This window comes from Haemaphysalis longicornis, unplaced genomic scaffold (genome assembly GCF_048455015.1).
Source record: "Haemaphysalis longicornis isolate Haplotype H1 unplaced genomic scaffold, Haemaphysalis longicornis Haplotype H1 scaffold_1, whole genome shotgun sequence".
Lineage (NCBI taxonomy): Eukaryota > Metazoa > Arthropoda > Arachnida > Ixodida > Ixodidae > Haemaphysalis > Haemaphysalis longicornis.
The window spans coordinates 331,599,402-331,618,111 of record NW_027526203.1 but is presented as its reverse complement, the minus strand read 5'-3'; the positions used below and the strand labels follow the sequence as shown (position 1 = coordinate 331,618,111).

General features: G+C 47.7%; 1 protein-coding gene across 1 annotated transcript in view; it reads right to left on the bottom strand.

Annotated features, from left to right (window-relative positions):
* LOC144152262 (uncharacterized) overlaps positions 1-18,710 on the bottom strand; it is a 123,843-nt gene that overhangs the window by 57,861 nt on the left and 47,272 nt on the right. The window contains exons 9-15 of the mRNA XM_077683497.1: positions 13,101-13,279; positions 9,896-9,978; positions 7,697-7,830; positions 6,151-6,354; positions 6,002-6,075; positions 3,286-3,387; positions 357-530 (exon numbers count right to left, since the gene is read on the bottom strand). Coding sequence (XP_077539623.1) covers positions 357-530; positions 3,286-3,387; positions 6,002-6,075; positions 6,151-6,354; positions 7,697-7,830; positions 9,896-9,978; positions 13,101-13,279 — 950 coding nt within the window. The remainder of the gene's footprint in view (positions 1-356; positions 531-3,285; positions 3,388-6,001; positions 6,076-6,150; positions 6,355-7,696; positions 7,831-9,895; positions 9,979-13,100; positions 13,280-18,710) is intronic.

Genomic DNA, 18,710 nt, shown 5'->3' with positions numbered 1-18,710 from the left:
ATATGTTATTGGCAGGGGTGTGTAGGACACGGTTAGTGCCTGTTACTACGGAGACTGCTGCTTTGATGACACCAGTACCGGGAGGACAAATATGTAATCATTCTAGTTGTATTTTCTAATCATTAATGCGTAAGCTATACCAAAGACTGCAAATGCCCCCTTCCCCCCACTTTTTTTTTCTGGCTTATGCCTAGACAGTGTACTGTATAAATCTGCATTTAGTATAAACGGTGCTCATACATCGACAGTAGCGATTAATTAAATAAACGAAGATTAATTAAATCACAATTTAATTAATTATACAGTGGTGCAGCGGTTATGTTAGTTATTTTGGGCTGCAAAAATGTGGCACTTACCGATTAATCAGAGGAGGGCTTCTGACGTGGGCGAGGCCGTAAAGCAGGTTTATTCTTTCTTGAGCTGAGCCTTCCTTGAGGTATCTCTCCCACATGAATTGCCATTCGTGGTCTCCACTTGTCTGGTAAATCCCATAGCGATAGACAATGCCCCTGATGTTCCTTGGCACTTCCCTTTAACGAATAAAAAGTTATAGGACGACTCAGAATACCTTTTGAAATCCAGGAATACAATTATTATTGGATAAACTTAAAGTAACAGTAAAGAGTTTGACTTAATAAGTGCAGTGGGTTATAAAGTTTAACTGAGGAAAGTGGGGAACACGAGGTTGAGTCGATGACACCCCTTCAATACAAAACTCACGGACTTGGCTCCCAACGGCCGCTCTATCGATCAAGAGATACATACAAGCGGTTCATCATTGGAAATGAGCGCAAAGGACGAAGGACAGTGAAATAACATGTGACATAAGTTATCCGGATAAGGCAGTGCCTGCTATTTACTGTGCACCTTTAGACACTTCAGTGAAGGGGAAAGCGACTGCCTTTATCATCCCCCAGGCGTTCTATCAGGGGCTATCACACGCGTGCCTGGCTCCGAGGAAAAAAGAACTCCACGTGTACGTTCGTACGTACTTCATTATGCGTCGTCACCGTCATCACGATCCACTCCTCGCAAACTTGGGGACGCACAGGCAAAATGCTAAGGACCTGAAGAAATATGACCCTCACTTTAGTGAGATGACACGCCAAGGTCCCTTATGAGCTGAGGTATTCAAACCATAATTCGATCCTCACGTGAACTGGCTCATCCTCCGGTTAATTGAACGGCACTGTGCTCCCCCTGAGAGGCATTGATGCGCCATTTCCCGCTTTCAGGGCCATCTCCTCATGAGGGCACTAAGGCGTGTCATCTCCTCCTTACGTAAATGAGGAGCGGATTAAGGTGTTCGTATCAACTCACATCATATGTGATGTCTCCCCAATGACTCTGATTTTTAATGCGTACGAATTCTTTGGCGATGCCCCCTAGCAATCTGGCCGACCGTCCGTCCGTCCGTAACGCGTGATACGACGCACTCAATGGGTATACCTATACGAAACGCGGCGAAAAGAGCGTGCTTCCGGCGGCCGCCGCGGCCGGAAGTCCAGCTATGACGTCTTCATGGTTGGTTTCGGCCTGCGCTCTCCGCTCTACCGCCACCCCGGCCACAGTGGGGCGGAGCATCGGGCCACTTTTGTTTGTGCATTGTGGCGTTTCCATTGCAGGCACTGCGAAAATATTTCGTTCACGGAAAGTACTCAACCTGTACTTGCTGCGGATCAACTTTTCCTTATTTCTAAAACCTTTGAACCTTCCCTTAGCGCTGTTTTTTAGGCTGCCATGAAAACATATTAATAAGCACTGTTCATAATAAATTTTCAATTTTCGTTGTTGCATCGATCGCTTATTTTGATATTGCCGGCGACAGACGTCGTGTTTCAGCAGTAGGCCAAATTCTTTGCTGAAGTAAAGGACAGCCCAGGGAGGTCGTAGTCGCTGTGAAAATCGCCGAGGCCAGACCGCGCATGCACTGCTTGGAGCTGTGGCTGCCCCAATGTGGCCGCAGCAGCGGTTGAGATGGAACGAATACCACCCGCACCACAGGCAAGTTAAAGTGACCCATTCCAATTTAGAATGGCAGAGGAACTACCGTTGGTTTCTATTCACCTTCCGACAGGTGCACCAACCGCTTTGAGCTTTCGAGCACGGATATAAAGTGGTGGCTACGAACTGAACAGGTATTTAAGATTTCTAGCCATTATGGCACCATTTATCCCCCTAGACAGAAGAGGTAGTCGACCTACGCGAACGGAATTCGTGCTACCACGAAGAATAATTGCGAAATTTGCGGCCGATACCGCGAAGACCGCACTCGGTACGCGAGGCCCCGGTGGCTTTCCGGCAGGGAACAAGGGATTAAATTTATATTTTCTTCACCCCAACGTTGCGACTCTAACCAGCAATAAAGGAACTCTGCTGTCCCAGGCACAATGACGTTAAATTTGCCTAATTTTCTGCTACTACTACAAAGTAGGTTTGCAGGAAAAGTTCAGCTGAACGAAATTGGGAACAACAACAACAACAACAAAGCTTTTGTGCTCCGAAGTGTTAGGCACGAACTTCCCATCTGGCCAATTTATTAACAACTGTTTATTATATAACGCGTAAAGTAGGGGCTAACCCGCCCTCGCGATGCCTACAGTGCGCAGTCAAGATAGGGAAGCGACCGCCCCAAGTGCGCCGTGTCCGGCGCGCAAAAATTAGAGGAAAGGCGGGCAGCGCGCTGCGTTCGCTGGGTACTAGGCTAGGTTTACCCGTCTCCAGATGGAACGGACTATAATATTTTTTTTTTGAAAAACAAGTGTTATGCATAGGCTCTTAAACCTCCCTTCAAGCAGCATACTGGTGAGCCTAAGTTATTCTCTCTCTCTCTCTCTCTCTCTCTCTCTCTCTCTCTCTCTCTCTCTCTCTCTCTCTCTCTCTCTCTCTCTCTCTCTCTCTCTCTCTCTCTCTCTCTCTCTCTCTCTCTCTCTCTCTCTCTCTCTCTCTCTCATAAACCATAAACTTCTGGTGCTTTAGCAGACCCACAGCCACAAAGTATAGAGCCGAGAACCCAAAGGCAACGTTGTCCTTCGGGTCATCCGAACAACACACTAGCTACTAACGATGACATTCTCAAACTAAATTTACTTGCATCACGAACAGTTTACATTCAAACTCTACTAACACATGGGATAATCACCTATGACAATTTTACGTCAAGGAGAATAATGCAACCAGTGATGTTTTACCCACGGGTTTTTTGTTTAAAGGTTGGTACTACAAAGGAAAGTCGCAAACGCGATTCAAACAATTGTTCGTTTCAATGGCAATACGGGTACTTACTGTCCTCCATCGACCCAGGCCAGCAAGCGCCGTTTTGCTTCCTTTAAGCACTCTTGGTGGAGATTTCTGCACGCTAGGTCTAGAATGACGCGTCTCAGCATGCTGAAACATCGAATAACATTTGTCAGTCTATCTTTGGCACCATTTTGCTGTAAAGAAATACATTTTAGTTGAACATCCCCCATAACTCTGTTTATTCGCTTCACATTTCTTTGGTGCTGCTATAATGAAGAAAACAAGTGTTCACACAAAGGCTCAAGTGTTCACCTTGAGGGATGAAAATTGGCGCAGCCTATTTTGTGCGCCCTTATCAGCTCAAAACCAACTGGCTGATGTTGATATCAATTAATCTTCAGTGTGAACATTTAAGGGGCAGTGTTTTGGGAACAGTGTCCTCATTTTCCCTAGAGTTCCAGGGAGATGATGTGGAGTGGGTCCTCTGGGCCCACCTTCGAGCATCTTGTGACCGAAACAAGTGCATAGAAAAAACTGAATTTTTAAAGACGTTATTATGTGAACGTTGTTCCGAAAAGTTGCATGCGGTGAGCAGCACACACAATTGCTCGTATGCACCGGTTCTCGCACTCTCACGTCAAGCGCTATCGTTATATTTACCAGTTATTGTTGGGTGTCGTGTTTTTTCTCGAGCTTGCGTGTTCTGGATGTTATGCAATGCAAGCACGGACTTGGGAGCTAGAAACAATCATCGGGGCACTTAAGTCTGCTTGCGTGCTTTGACCGCGACAGCCTCAGAGCTTACCCTGACGATCTTTGATCTAGACCGACTCCCTGCAGGAAGCAAAGAAGTAGCCATCGCCTTGGCCATAACCCAAACCACCGCGATTACGGTAATCACCGACTGTCAAGCAGCATGCTGAAGCTACGCGGCTGGTACAATTTCTACAACAGCACTGTGCCTCCTCGGCAAAACCACTTCCCCTCGTACGGTCAGAATCGTATGTACCCCTGTTCACTCCGCTTTCCGAGGCAATGACACTGTCCATGCCTTGGCCACCGCTCTCACCAACCGGGCCCCAGAGAAGGAGCACAGCCCAACGTCGATTGAGATCTACCAGAAAATAATCCAATATTACAGACTAGGTAGGGGGACCTTTCGCACCGCACAACCCACCCAGTTTGTCAAAAATGCAGGATTACCACGAATTCAAACTAACACGTTCCCAAACTCAGTACGACTAAATCATCTCTTCCGTACCCAATACTCCCCAGAGTGTACGTTTTTCTGCAATTTAGGCACACTCTACCGCATCGTCTGGGAGCGCCACCGAAACCCCGACCTTCCCCCATTCCCAACCCTTCCCGTGAGCAGTGGGAGAGCGTGCTATCCAGCCTCGACGACAAGACTATCATGGTTGAACGAGCAGCCAATGCCAGTATTACCCATGGACTTGCGGACCAAGAAGCCACTCCATACTTTTTTGTTCAGTAAAGTGGCTCTTTCATTCTTTTATCAAATAATTCTTTTATCAAATACTTATTCGCTGCTACATCGTGTGTGCGTCCCTTCCTTCGCTTTCCTTTCTTCTTATTTTGGCTCTCCTCACTGCACTATTTGTCTCAAGTGTATCGCCATTGCTGGTGTATTTGCGTGGTCCACCGCGCTCAGCCGGTGCAGAAACTGGCAGTTGGACAGGCAGGCAGACAGGCGACACTGTACACCCCTGATTCCCCAGAATCGGCGTTCTCAGTGGCTGGGGTGCAGCTGTTTTCCTTCCGTGCCGTCACGTGCACCTTCTCCCCACTGGCTGCGCCGTCACGTGCCCAATGACTCACGCGCTAGGAACGTTTTATTCAGCCAGAGGCGGGAGCAACCGCGGCGTCGGTGTAACGTGCTCGTCGCGCACCCCGGAGGCCCGGGTTTAATTCCCAGAGACCCAAGAGTACCAAAATTTATTTTCGCTGCACGTAATTTACTGTGTTCACAGGGGCCACCCTAATACATCTGACATCAGTCCGCAAGCACTTCTGACGTGTTTTTACTCTTAGCGCCGTCGGTCAGTTTTGGTACTATCCGCTTCGGGCGGTGAACAAAGGTGCCGGATTTTTCGACTTTCGCAGTAGTTAGCAGCAGCGCCAAGTTCTATGGGGCCCTACAAATGACAAATGCCGAGAACGTATTTTGGAGGTACAGGAAAGTGACCGCCGGTTTAATCTTCTTTGCGTTGCAGTCAGTTAATTCGTTTTTTCCAAGTACACAGACACGGCAGCATCATTTGAATAGCATATAGCTTCGTGCGCCTGCTTGTGTAACGATGCATGCTCGGGACGCAATTATTGCAGGAACTCCGAAACATCACGACTTACGGTGTCCCACACGGAGCGCCGCAGTAAACTGTAACGAGACACACTTTTGCTTCCGTTTTGCTGCTGGGTCACTCGTACTTGTCGAATTCCATGTCCTCGGCTCCTTCGCGGAAAGGTCATCCGGTTTTTCTTGTGTGTTTTTTTCGGTGGTATACGTAGCTTGCGTGTGCCTGCTTCATTGTCGCATTTATTTGGCGCGCGTGTCGCACCAAGTTGAGAATGAGATCTTTGCCGCTACACGCATATACTCTCTGATACGCCTTTCTGGGTTTAATTATTTAGCTTGATATTTATACTCTGACTTATTTAACGCCTTAACATATGTTGAGACTATATGCTTAAGTACGACGGTCTCAGCCCACCAAAAATAATAGTAACACAAGGAACTTGCTTGTTCATGTGCTTGTCTCCGTCCTCCCACCCGAGGGTCTTGTAAATGGGGTCTACCAGCTTGCGTATGTAGGTCTAAAAGAAAGCGGGGAAGAAAAAAAAAAAAGACTCGCAAACTCTAGCCCTGAGCAGTCCCACAGCCGCACTCACCTGCATCGGTCGGCGGACTTCAGTGTTCTCAAGGAGATGGGTAAGTGCGAGCAAGGATCCGTGTGCTGTGGACCATGGTATGAGGTGCATCTCGTGTATTAAGTACTGTGTCATGTTGAAGAGAACGTCGTAGGAGAGCCGGTTTGACCACGCAAGTTGGAAGGCATCGTAAAGCAAGTTGGACCTGTCAGAAGGAGTGAGTTCCTAAGGGCAAAACGAAAAGAGGGCGTAAGAACGAAAATCTCAGAATATTTTGGGGATTTTTGAAGTTACACGTGGGGGAGCGCGGATTAGGCAACTTGCGATTTTAAGCTCCCCAAATCCTTGACTGCCTACTGCAAAGAAAAGCAGGGAAGCTCCAAACCTGCGTCATTTGAATGAAACGAAAAAACAAAACCACCGCGCGATAGCGTGCCATTACCCGCTATCACAGCCAGAAGTTTCAATGTGGAGCGTTTGCCTTAAAAGCCTTTTTAACATCTTATTCTCACGGTAACTCTTGCACTCAGAGTTTCCTGGACGCTGCACAGCTTTCTAATTAAAAAGTTGAGCTCCGATTCACTCGTTACAAGGCTAATTCTTTAATCTGAACAAATTTTTAAATAATTTAAGCATTGGTTGGGAAAAGTCACGCAGACCTGAAGCATTATTTTCGGTTATGCGTTATGTTCACGCGCGTACGTGCGTGAAGTTTCGCTGACTCGAACTGGCAAATCGGCCCCGAAACTGATTTAAAGAACCGCGAATAACTCCAAATCCCGACAGCCGAATCACGACAGCCCACGACGGTTGATTCTACAAGGCTTCCCATCCGCGCATACTGGCCCCCATGCCAGTCGTATCCCAAAGCCCAAGTTCGGTGCGTCCCTAGCCGCTCCGACGCCGTAAACTCGTAACGCTTGCTGTGAAAAAAAGGAAAAATAAGAAAGAAAATGTGTGGGGAGTGAGAAAAAGCCCAGGTAGACAAAAAAATTACCTGTGCTCCAAAAAGAGGGCATATGCCTAAGAGGTGGGCAACTTGTTAAGCGCCATCGCGTGCCCGCCGACCACGCTCGCCCCATTTTCACTGTAGATAGCCCGCGCTCCAGCACTTCCTTTTTCTCAAATACAATCTGATACATTTCCGCTAGCCTGCTCTGCCGCAATGAACCTGAATGAACTCAGTGAGCTGGGCTCAAAACGAAAATCTGATGAATAAGGAGGTACTACATGTATCATCTACGCCGTGCCCCTCACGCATTACTACAGACGTCCTGTCGGCGTTGCGTAATGTCAGAATGCAGGCTGCATTTTCTTCGTCAATTCGTATGTTGGGCCCCGTCATGGGCCTTCGATGGCTGTTCGCTCAAAACTGTTCGGTCCTTCATGTGCGCAGCAGGCAAGCGGTTACACAGGGGTCTGTCGCCATATGTAACCCCACGTTTGAAGCTATTTCCGCGCGCACACTCGTGCACTTTGACGTGTTTGCTGTTTTCCGCTTATTAGTTGTCCTTAACTGAGTTCTCGCACGTAAACAGCACGCTGACACGTTGGAGAGAACGTATACCTCGTGGTGCTTTTGAAGGACTTCCCCGAGGCGTTGCCAGTCGGTGTGGTCGTAGTTGACAAGGTAGTATCCGGTCTGGTTCACGTTGAACTTGACCCAGCCGTGCTTTCCAGCGTCGTAAATGTGAAACTCATCTAGGAGAAAGATTGCACGCCCGCTCAATGCGAGTAGCACGCATATCGTCACATTCAAAAGCTATACAGCCATTACAAGTATTGTAAAAATGCTTTCCTTTCCTTTGAGTTAAATGGCATGAAACGCAGAATACCAGTCGAATCAAAGGAATTTATTATGGTACAACCAACAAGTAATAGCAAAAGTAGAAGGAATACACACGACAGCCCCAAGTCGCGACGCTCGGTGCAATAATGCACCGAACGTCGCAATAAATGCAACAAAATTGATTGCAATAAAATGCAATAAATGCAACAAAGCAACAACTGTCCACATGCCGAACAAGCTAAATTGTAACCCAGTGTAGACATTAGAATATGGTACAACAAGCACAAATTCGGTGAACGTCAATATGTGGGTTATAGGTAGACGAAAAGCTTGGGTATTATATTAAAGTTTGAAGCATTAGAGCACTTGTCAAAGAATGTTATGTGTCTGTCTGAACATTCGTCTCAGCTGTTGTCTGCGAGTGAGGCTCACGCTAGTAAAGGGCGCATGAACGGGCTGTCCCATGTAGCCTACACTGGCTACAATGAGTGTAGGCGGGGTCAAAGCATATAGTGCTTGAATACATTTCATTGGCGAAAAAAAGACGAGGACTAAGGCACACAGGACGCTCATTAGTCCTGTGTGCCTACAGTGCTACACTGGCCGTCTAGCGTATAGTAGGTAAAGAAACACCTCTACTACGACATGAGCGGCGGAATACGCTACTCAAGCCTGAGGTACAATGGCATGTCATTCCACTCTGTAGAGCATTCGCCGCCCGACAGTGTGTCTCGTTCCAGCCGGATGTCCCACATGCGGTTTTAGGCTTGGGGTCTACTATCGTGTTTTTACCTCCTCACGTATCTTGTATCCTCTTTGGAAATAAAATTTGATTCAATTAAAAATTTTCAATTGAGAGTGCGATAATCTTCCTCGCTCCCCTAATTGCCGACCTGAGGAACGAACTGCAGTTGCCTTCTAATCGGGGCGGTACCACTGTCCTCCTGACTTGGCGAGGAAGAGGTTCAAAAGAAATCCCGATGTTACTGATCAGGACGGGTATTCATCAGGCTTCTTCGCCGTAATTAACACTAGCACTAGGGGAGAAGTTACCGCTAGGAACGGAGCTGAGGCATTGTGGAAGGAGCCAGAGGTCGATTGATTGATTGTGAGGTTTAACGCGCCGACGCTAGAGAGGCGATGAGGCGCGCCGTAACGGAGGGCTCCGGATTAATTTTGACCACTGGGGATATTTAACGTGCGCCGAAATCTCGAACGCAGGAGAGTTTTCGCTTTTCGCCTTCATCAGAAAAGCGGCCGCCGCGGCCGGGAAAATGGGCCAGAGAAATACTCCCCCGTAAAAACCTGCGTCCTAGCGGCATCAGCGGGAACTCAGAGTTAATTCCTCTCTGGAAGGAATTGGTCACGACTGGTCATAGTCATCACATTCCGTGTTGTTCCGAATGGTTATTACGGAAGGAATAGCTCACAACACGCAATGTGACGACTGTAATGCAAAATCTCCTTACTAGCGAAATACGGAACACGTGCGATACTTAAGCGGCGCAGTATAATGTGCCAGCAGTCTGCCATGAGCCACTACGCTGCCACGGATTGTTACTAAGCGGGATAACGTTGTTGTAGAGGTACTCCGTTACGAAAGTATGTGCGTACGGATATATATTTCGCATCTGACACCGCACAGTCGAGTCATGACAACGTAATAAATGTTTAGCGGACAAATACTTTAACGCTGGACTTCAGCAAAGTCTCTAACTCGTCTCCGTAAGCGGGCTGGCTATTTACATTTGCCCCGTAGCAGCCAGCAGGTCCCGGAAATGGGACGTCTCAGGAGACGTCGCTAGAAGATGTAGCGACTTCAAATATTGGCCTTCTCCGTACCGCCGTCCACTTTTGCAACAGCGGCACTTCCTTCTGTGCGCAAGAAGCACGCAATATCACTTCGCTTGCCCTTAACGCGTCCTTCACAGCATCTACACGAGTACGATGGAAGGCAGGATAACGCACGTGACTGACCTTGTTCTTTGTGAAGCCAGATTTGTTTGACCTTGTTCTTGGCCGCCGAAGTCTTGTAGCTGAGAGGAATGCTCCATTTGTACCTGCGAAGCCAAACAGGGCCGATTCAAGGATACTCACTGCCTCGGTGTCCCTTCAAAGCGCGTGTTATGTTAATGCGCTACTCATCCGTCTAAATTGGAGCTTATTGCGACAAAACTACGCCTACGGCACGAGGCCCGGAATAGTAGCTTCAATTTACGCCAGATGCGGTATCTAACTCGCGTCGCAACCTTGTAGTTTCGGACATATCTATATTTCGCCTGAATCATGAGAAACACACGGGAATCGAAACCTCGACCTCGTGCGTAGCGGTAATCTGCTTCCGCCACTACGCCATGGAGACACGTTGCCAGGATATATTCGTACGGCGTATACAATATTGACACTGGAGATATATATTCATGCGCGAATATGTACTGGGCTACTTCTGTGCTTTCAGACAGAATATTTTCTGACTTACATAAAAACCCATTCGTAGTCTTGTCCTTCCTTTAGGCGGAAACAAAAGAGAAAAAAGTGAAGGAACGGGCAGCCCTTTTTTGTGTAAAAAAATTCCGAGCCGCAAGACTCCATGGCTGCACCCCGCGACGGTGATAAACGACCAGTCGTGCTTACAATCGACGTGCTGTATATTAGGTACGGGATTCGCGCTTTCGACAGCATGCGATGCCTGGAAACGGATCGAGCTAGTGTACGTGAACCTCCCCAACCGGTAATGGCGGTGAGATGTTTGAGTGGCGCCCCCTGGCTGTGACACCGGCTTAGGGACTCACGCCGCTGTTGTCGGCTACACTCCGCTTGTGAGGGGCAACAGTGCCTGTTCTAGAAATCGCCCGCTTTGATTCTTTATTGCATTAAAAAGCGTATTTTCAGTAAGTGAGTTATTTAGCCAGCTTCTGACACCTGTGAATAATTTAAAGCTGTATCCCCCACAAGTTTGCAACACACGAGGGGAGAGAGAACACCTTCTTCAGAACATCGGTCAGATGATCGTGTTTAACTCGTCCTTTCTAGCTTATATGCGAGGTTCAGTGCTCATCGATAACTATCCAAATGCGTAAAGTTCCCTAAAGTATTTTTGAGATGCCCTTATGAAGATTCAACAGTCTAAAGGTACACGCACAGCAGCGGGCCCTTAAACGCGCATCGCACAGCGGGAAATAAAACGGCGGTCTTCTATTTCTTTGTTGTCGTTGACTTGTATCAGATGAATGTTTTTTTCTGTGCCCAACGCATTAATTTTTCCACCCTGTTATGAACGTCTTCTTAGGAAGTTTAGGGTGTTTCAAAGGCTCACAACGTTTGTGTGGATATTTCCTTCAGGCTGTGAGGCATACAGCACCTTAGTCACAAATTGTCTTTCTTTGTGGATGCGTGCAAGAAGGTGCATATCCGCAGTGTGCGTTGTTTATTCGCAAGCAAATGCAATGAAAAGGTTTCTGCTACGCCACTGCGAAACGGCGCAGATGACGTTGTCCAGAGTACTCGAAGGCGGCTTTTCTGCCCCGAATTTCTATTCTAACCATCGTTATCATAACGAACTGACTCTCAACCCTCGCAGTTATGACATGATTACGGCGTTGAAGGCTTGATATACTCGTTAACGAACGCAATAAATACTATACGTACCGGTTTCCGGTACGACAAGAATCGAAACCGATGCACATGTACATGCAGCTCTTTATTGTTTTCCAAGTTTTTCCGGCGTAAAGAACAAATCCTGGCCTACTCGGGATGGCGGTCTCTAAATTGAAGAAAATTACTCTTGCTCTCTTGCCCTGGACTGAGGAACCCGCCCACTAACCAGCTAGATTTCACTGTTAAAGTTTTCTCCTCCTCCTCCTCCTCCTACTCCGCTTGTGTTCAGTTTTACTGTTACGCATATCTGAATGTTGTTAAGATATGGCTGTGTGAAATGTACCGAAATATGCCTCCAGGTCTGAACAAGCATATAGTGGTAATGTATTGTTACGGCACACGTGACTTGTTTTGCTCAATAAGGGTCTGTACTGGTTAGAAGCCTGGTACAAAACCAGCACGCACCTATATACACAGTAGGCTATTTAGAACTCAACTTACATTTTTGCGGCCCATAGTGCATGTCGGCATACTTTCATGCCATGACAACGTAAACTGATGTGATACAATACTTTCGAGCGTTCGGTAACGTTGCAGAAACTGTTTTAACTTACTTACGATACTGGGAATCGTAATGCCTTCTGACAAAGCCGACAGCCCCGAAGGCCTGGGAATTTGTTTTGGTCTTGCATTTTTGCTTTTGTCGGTCATTAGCAGCTGACTGTTCCCTTTGTTCGAAAGATTGCTGGATACAGGAGCTGACGCATATATCGACTCTTCGCGCTCCGCCTCCGGCTTCGCAAGGAACCAATGAGCGACGCCGGCAGTGTTTCTTCCGGAGCGGTATCAAAAACTATACTTTAAATCACGCCATGAGCTATAGTCTACGCTACTTTAAGTTTTTGTTATGGTAAAAAGTTACGCACAAACAAAATCTGCTGCGGACAAACATCAAAGGTCAACCGAGCGCGAAGATACAGCAGGGAGAGCGAGCCCAGTGAGTAAGCAGACGACAAATGAGAGAAGCCCTAAGCCGACGTCCCAAAGACGCGCTTCGCAGCGCCGCCCGTGGTCGCGCTCACCGCCAATAGGCGCCGCTTGTTCCTGGCCATTTTCAGCGCGTGCCTTATTTGACGCTGTCTCAAGCCGCACCGAGCGGCTGAACGGATTTTCTCCGAAGCTGAACGCGCCATCAAGGTTGTGGTAGTGCACACTGCCCTGCACGTGCTGTGAATACGTTTTCTAACCCGTTGGGATCTTTACCAGGGGATTTGACTTTGCAAACAGATTAACATCAGGACTCATTTTTCCATGCAACAAAACCATGGCGCAGCAACACGCGCTTTCTCTCTGAGTCATTGCAGCAAATATATTCATTTTTTAAGTAGGGGGAGGGGTTAAATGTCGCATAGTTATGGCGTCGAAACGCAGTATTGCGTATGTTTTATACGGCGTAACTGTCTAAATTTTACATGTGCACATGCTACCCCGGCGTACAGGAATTGGATCCTGAATGGGTGAATATACTGCAGTTTACATTAAACACAACAATGGGGCACCGTCAAGGACCGTGACGCTCACGCACCCATAAGGGGAGACGTCGGACTCGTTCTCCTGGTGATGTTTGTTGCGGAGGAAGCGCTCCTGGACCACCCGGATGAGCGTGGGGTCGTCGCCGCTGCGGCTGATGGTCACGACGGGGTAGCCCATCTGCCGCGTCCACGTGTCCATGATGACCGACACGTTGTATCCCAGCGGAAGCGTCTGCAGAACGCAGCAAGTGCTTGCGTATAGTTCCCGCCTCCCAGCCAAAGCTACGTCCGCGAGTTGAAAAAAATACTGCGTTTGTACTGCCGTCGCTAGAAACAATGCAAACAGGAAGGAGTGGCGCCTTCTTGACTGCTTTAAGCGAAACAACTTGACTTGGTTAAATATTTATCCTTCCCAAAAGCACATCCTTTGATGGCGAAATGAACGTGCGGTATATTTGCATCCAAATGAATTTCAGTTAACAGACAAAAAAAATAACGGCAACAAAGACCAAATATAGGGGAAAATCTCAAGGTGGAGTAAGTTTCTGCGACGGAAAGTTTGACATCCACCTCAATGCAGCCGAACGGCTACAAAGGAAAGCTATACAGCTTTCTCAGAAACTTCGCAGTTGAAGAAAAATTTGTCGTGGTCCAGGATTCGAACCCGGGACCACCGCTTAACCAGAGCAGTTACTCTACCAACTGAGCTAACAACGATGCTAATCGTTTGTAGCGCGAGAGCGAATTGATCAACAACTCGAAGGGATGGACAGGTGTTAATCGACCTGATTTAACGCTGGTCCCGGGTTTGAATCCCGGACCAAAACGAATTTTTCTTCAACTGCGAAGTTTCTGAGAAAGCTGTATAGCTTTCCTTTGTAGCCGTTCCACTGCATTGAGGTGGATGTCAAACTTTCCATCGCAAAAACAATGGCTCATCCGGGACACGTATGGCGGCGGCTGTACAGTATTAGCACGAGCAGCCACGAATGAAGCTCGCTCCCTTCACGTTAGTGGCGCTGTGTATGACGAGGGCACACCCACACACACGCACACAAAGAAAAATGACGAGCCGTCCCGCTCACGCCGTTTCTTATATACACAGCGCAAACTAACTAGACGTCGCATCACTAGAGGCCAGCAGGAAGGCCGCTGCCATGCAGGAAAGCTAGGAGTGCACTTTCAAAACGGCAATTCAGAAACTCCACAAGGATAGAGAGGCACGGGGAGGTACATTCCTGTGTGATTGTATATTGTCACCGGACAGTTACATGCTTGGAACACGGGCTAGGCCCCATTTTTTGCGCCGTGCTCGTATGACCGTTCGAATTACGCAATATCGCGGCGTATAGGTCTCGTTTCGTAGTAAAACCTTATGCTAGGAATCGTGACTCGCCGCATTCAATGTGTTCGTCGCGGTCATTGCTCGGTCCCCCCTTATCCGCCGTTTCAGTCAGTTTAGAGGGTCCGTGGACCGGTGCTGGTAAACGCTTTCTTTCTTTCCTTCGTGACTGGAAGCACTGCAAACGATATGTCCGCCATAGCAGACAGCTTTATTCTCTGCTTCGCTTTTGTTGCGATTGTCTTGCAAGCGGCTATGTTGCTGCAACTTTAAAGGAGCCATGAAGAGAAAATGCAAGTTGGTTTTATTCGAAAGATTTCGTGTTTTATAGTGCCCCCAGCGCTTGTCCGGATACAAACGGTGCTTTATTCACTGAGAAATTAAACAATTTAGGTTAACATTTTGATTTTCCCGCTCAATCGTGCGTTTTCGTGGTCCCAAATGACATCACAGGAACCGACCGCTCTGCAGCCTAGAGTACCTTCATTCACGCATCCGCCGTACAGGGTAGAGACACGTATACGCTGGCGCCGCCTTTTTCGGTTGCTCGCTCACCGCCGAAGCAAGTCATCGTGTCAAAACCGCGCTAAAATTATCGCCGCAACGCGGTTTACTGAAGACGTTTGAATCATATTGTCTGTTTCGCGTTGCTAGGTCTCGTGGGAAACGAAAAGAATAACGCGTTGAGCCCGTTGGCCCAATTGCAGCGGCACGGGACCGTTCAAAGGTTGTCTCCACCCTGTACAGCGGTGTTGGTTTGTTCCCGCGTTTCTTTACGTTCCGTAACCTAGATGGCGCCACCATACCGTGGCAAGCGTTTGGTTTGTTTTTGCCAGCATTTAAACCTGGCTTGTTTTTGTTCTGGGAGAAAATATTCGTTCCCTGAAACAGTGATCGCTCGACAAATGGGGTCACGTAAGACACCGTTGCTTGCGTCGATCGGCCAGTGTCGTCTGAGACAACCCCAAGCCCCGTAGTGCTGTGCAGCTAAACCAAGCATGCTGCGCGCAGTACGAACAGCAGAACGCATCAGTACTTCTATGTTTACATGTGCTTTCGTAACTTCCACTGTTTGTCCCATCGTTCTTATTGCTTTGTAAAGAATGTGCCCTAAATTTAAGCGCAAATCGCTCGTTCGTCTAGTTTGTAAGCTCTACCTAATTTGCGTCTGCTTCTGCCAGCCTCCGCCAATCGCAGAGCTTAGCTCATGTGACATCATAGGTTCTGTTCCGGGAAATGAGCTGGTGGGTCGCATGACCATTCCCGTTTTTCCTAATTATGTAGCTTATTTGAGCGAAGTTTACGTTAAAAGTGGTGTCAGTGTGATTCTAACGAGACAATCTTTTGAATGAACCAAACTTGTGTTTTCTCTTCATGGCTCCTTTAATGAAGCCGGCAAATAGCAGCGCTATTGCTTTTTACGACAGTCCTCAAGCGTAGGAATTTTTTTATTTTAAAGAACGCCGGAAAAGAAACATACTTGAATCTTGAGCGAACTTCTGGGTTATCTGATCCGCGTGGAGCCCTATACTTGGCTAGCGTATTTCACATCAACCTAATCTCACTACCAGAGGAAATAATTAATCACATCGTAAACGCATTTCAGGTGCTTAAAATGATTGAAAAAAAGAAGTCGTCACTGGGGCACCCTAAGGGACCCTTCAACACTTTTTCAACTTTTTTTGAAATCTTATATGCATGCAGAACGTAGTCACTCAACACACCAAGTACTTAGCTTAGGGGGTCGCAAAGTACCTTAACCGAAAATTACTGCTCTGTGCTCATCAGATAACTTGTAAACTCGCTCAAAAGATTTTTCTCTCTTTCCCGGTCTTGACGTTCTTCGACGGCCCGAATTACGTCACTGAGGCCATGTAGCTGCTATTGGTCGGTTTTCCTTCAGTTGCAGCAATAAACGCGTTTCGATATCAACTTTAAAAATAAAGCCACAAAAACAAAGCAAAAATGGAAGGCGTACCTGGTGCGACGAGCAAATCACGCACTGCCGCAACGTGCTTCCAGACGCGAAGGAAAGAGTGAAACATTTATCGAAAGTGTTGCAGGGTCCCTTTAAGAAACTCCCCCACTTTCCGCATTCGTTTCGCCAGGAAGTCGACAGCTGAACCCTGTTCGAGCAATGCGGGCGAAATGCCCAAGGTGCCGTCATAATCGTGCCCAGAAGGGTGGGAGGCGTTAACCTACGACCACTTACAAAGTGCGATTAAGCGAAATCTGACATTGGCGCACCGGTGGCCGTGACATCGCGCAACAAGTACAGCGGTTGGCTGCAGGCGCCTGTTGTGCAACGACAATTTCCGACCGCGTCCAACAGCCCGCCATTGCCCAGAGTCGCTGCAACGGTACACACGCTCTATGTGAGCACTCCAATCTCCGGCCTCCAGAAATGCGTAACGGCCGCCGTTTCTGAATTTCACGCTGACTCCCAGAACCACGTCGTATCAGGCCGTGTACGCCAACCCTGCGCCGTACACCGCTGTCACCAGCGTTTTCTCTTCCTCTTTCGAGCATTTTTGCGTGCACGCAGCGGAAACGTTACCCTCCGCTTGCCTTGTTTCTGAGAGCTCAAAAGCAGTACCCGGCAGCGTGCGGAGGTAGCTCAATTGTCTGAAGCGCGTATTCAATATATGTCTACAGGTCACTGGCTGGATGTTGACCACAACGGACACCATTTTCTCGGCAAAAGCGTCCGCCATGCAAGAATCTCTCCCGGCTAAAATACCTCCCAATATCGAAGTATATTTTGCCTGAAAATCTCCCCTGCCAGTTGTTACGCATTTTTAAATGTGATCCATTTGTAAGCACACACGAAAACTAAATGAACAAACAAAGTATTGTGGCCAGTGGTTATTCTCCGAAAATTATCGAAACAGTTCGTTGCATCGTGTTGTGACACGCCGGGAGGCCGGCAGGCAGCCGATGTTTGCGTGGATCGCTCGCCTTGCGGGCGCCCCAGGATGTTGCTTCTTTCGCCGCCTCCTTTGCACTCGACCACTTCTCGCCCTGCAGTTGTTGTCGTAACGCGCATTCCCCGCCAGGCAGTCGTGCGGTGAAATAAAAGCTCTTCCGGTAAGCGGGGCCTGCCCATTCCGCGTTGCAATCGCCGGAAACGCAAGGTGCACGATTACTGCACAACGCGAAAGCAAGAAACTGTTTTCCTCTTCTCGTCAGAAAGGATTGAATAAATGCCCTCAACCTCCCTCCCTCCCTCCCTCCCTCCCTCCCTCCCTCCCTCCCTCCCTCCCCTCTTTCCCTTGCCCCTCTCTCTCTAACTCTCTCTCTTTCTCTCTCTCTCTCACTCTCTCTCTTCCCGGCATTTCTGCAGGGGCAACATGTAAGATCTCGTGTGGGGTATATCAATTTTCCGATTGTGCGACTAAAACGGAAAAGGAAATTAAAAGTGCAGGACACAGACCATCTCACACTTCGACTGCCGAAGGAAGACGTGCTCACCAAAACTAAAAAAACAGAGAAAAGGTAACCAAATAAGTAAGCGACACAAAATATTGAGTGGCCTCTATTTTGATATAGCTATACCTCCTTCACCCTGTATACAAAAATGTCGGCAGACTTTCTGCGGTAGGGAGTGGGAAAAAAAATACAGATAACAAAATGAGTTGCGCCTTTAGGCACGAAGGCGACAAGTGTATAAAGACGTGCGGCTGATATGACGTAGGTTATTCGAAAGGATAGGCAGTTCTGCTTGGTGTTTGCCGTACGCCTGCCTCGAAGCTACAGCATGTGTGCGATCTGCGTGACCATGTAGTAAGCTTCATTTGTGATAAAGCAGTTGTTGCTGGCGATTTTAATGTAACCGATAGTGGTTGGGTTCTTGTATATTTTAGTTGTGTGCAAATTCGCATGCAAACTTAGATGATAATATGATATGGCGCAGTTTTCGACATGTTGCGAAACGACCAACACGCATTTTTGCTGCCACGGCTTCTATGCTTTACCTCGTTTTTGTCAGCCGATACATCGAGTATTATTTTTACTTTCTCTTCTGCGCGGGATTTTAAGACTACCAAAAAGTAACGTCCACTAGAAAGGAGCGCTACAGCTTTGCAAAAAAAGAAAATAAAAAAGACGCCGCTGTGAAATATTTTATGCCAGCCAATGATGAGAGTGCACGAAACTATCTCGACTTGTGTCTGAGCAGCTTGCACAAAAATAACGCGCAACGTAAATGTCAAATAAATTCAATGAGATTTTCTCTTACTGTATGGATAATTTTACTAAATAAACATAATAGGGTTAAAGGATATCAATAAAAATTCATAGGTTGCACGTGAAGCCCGCCGCG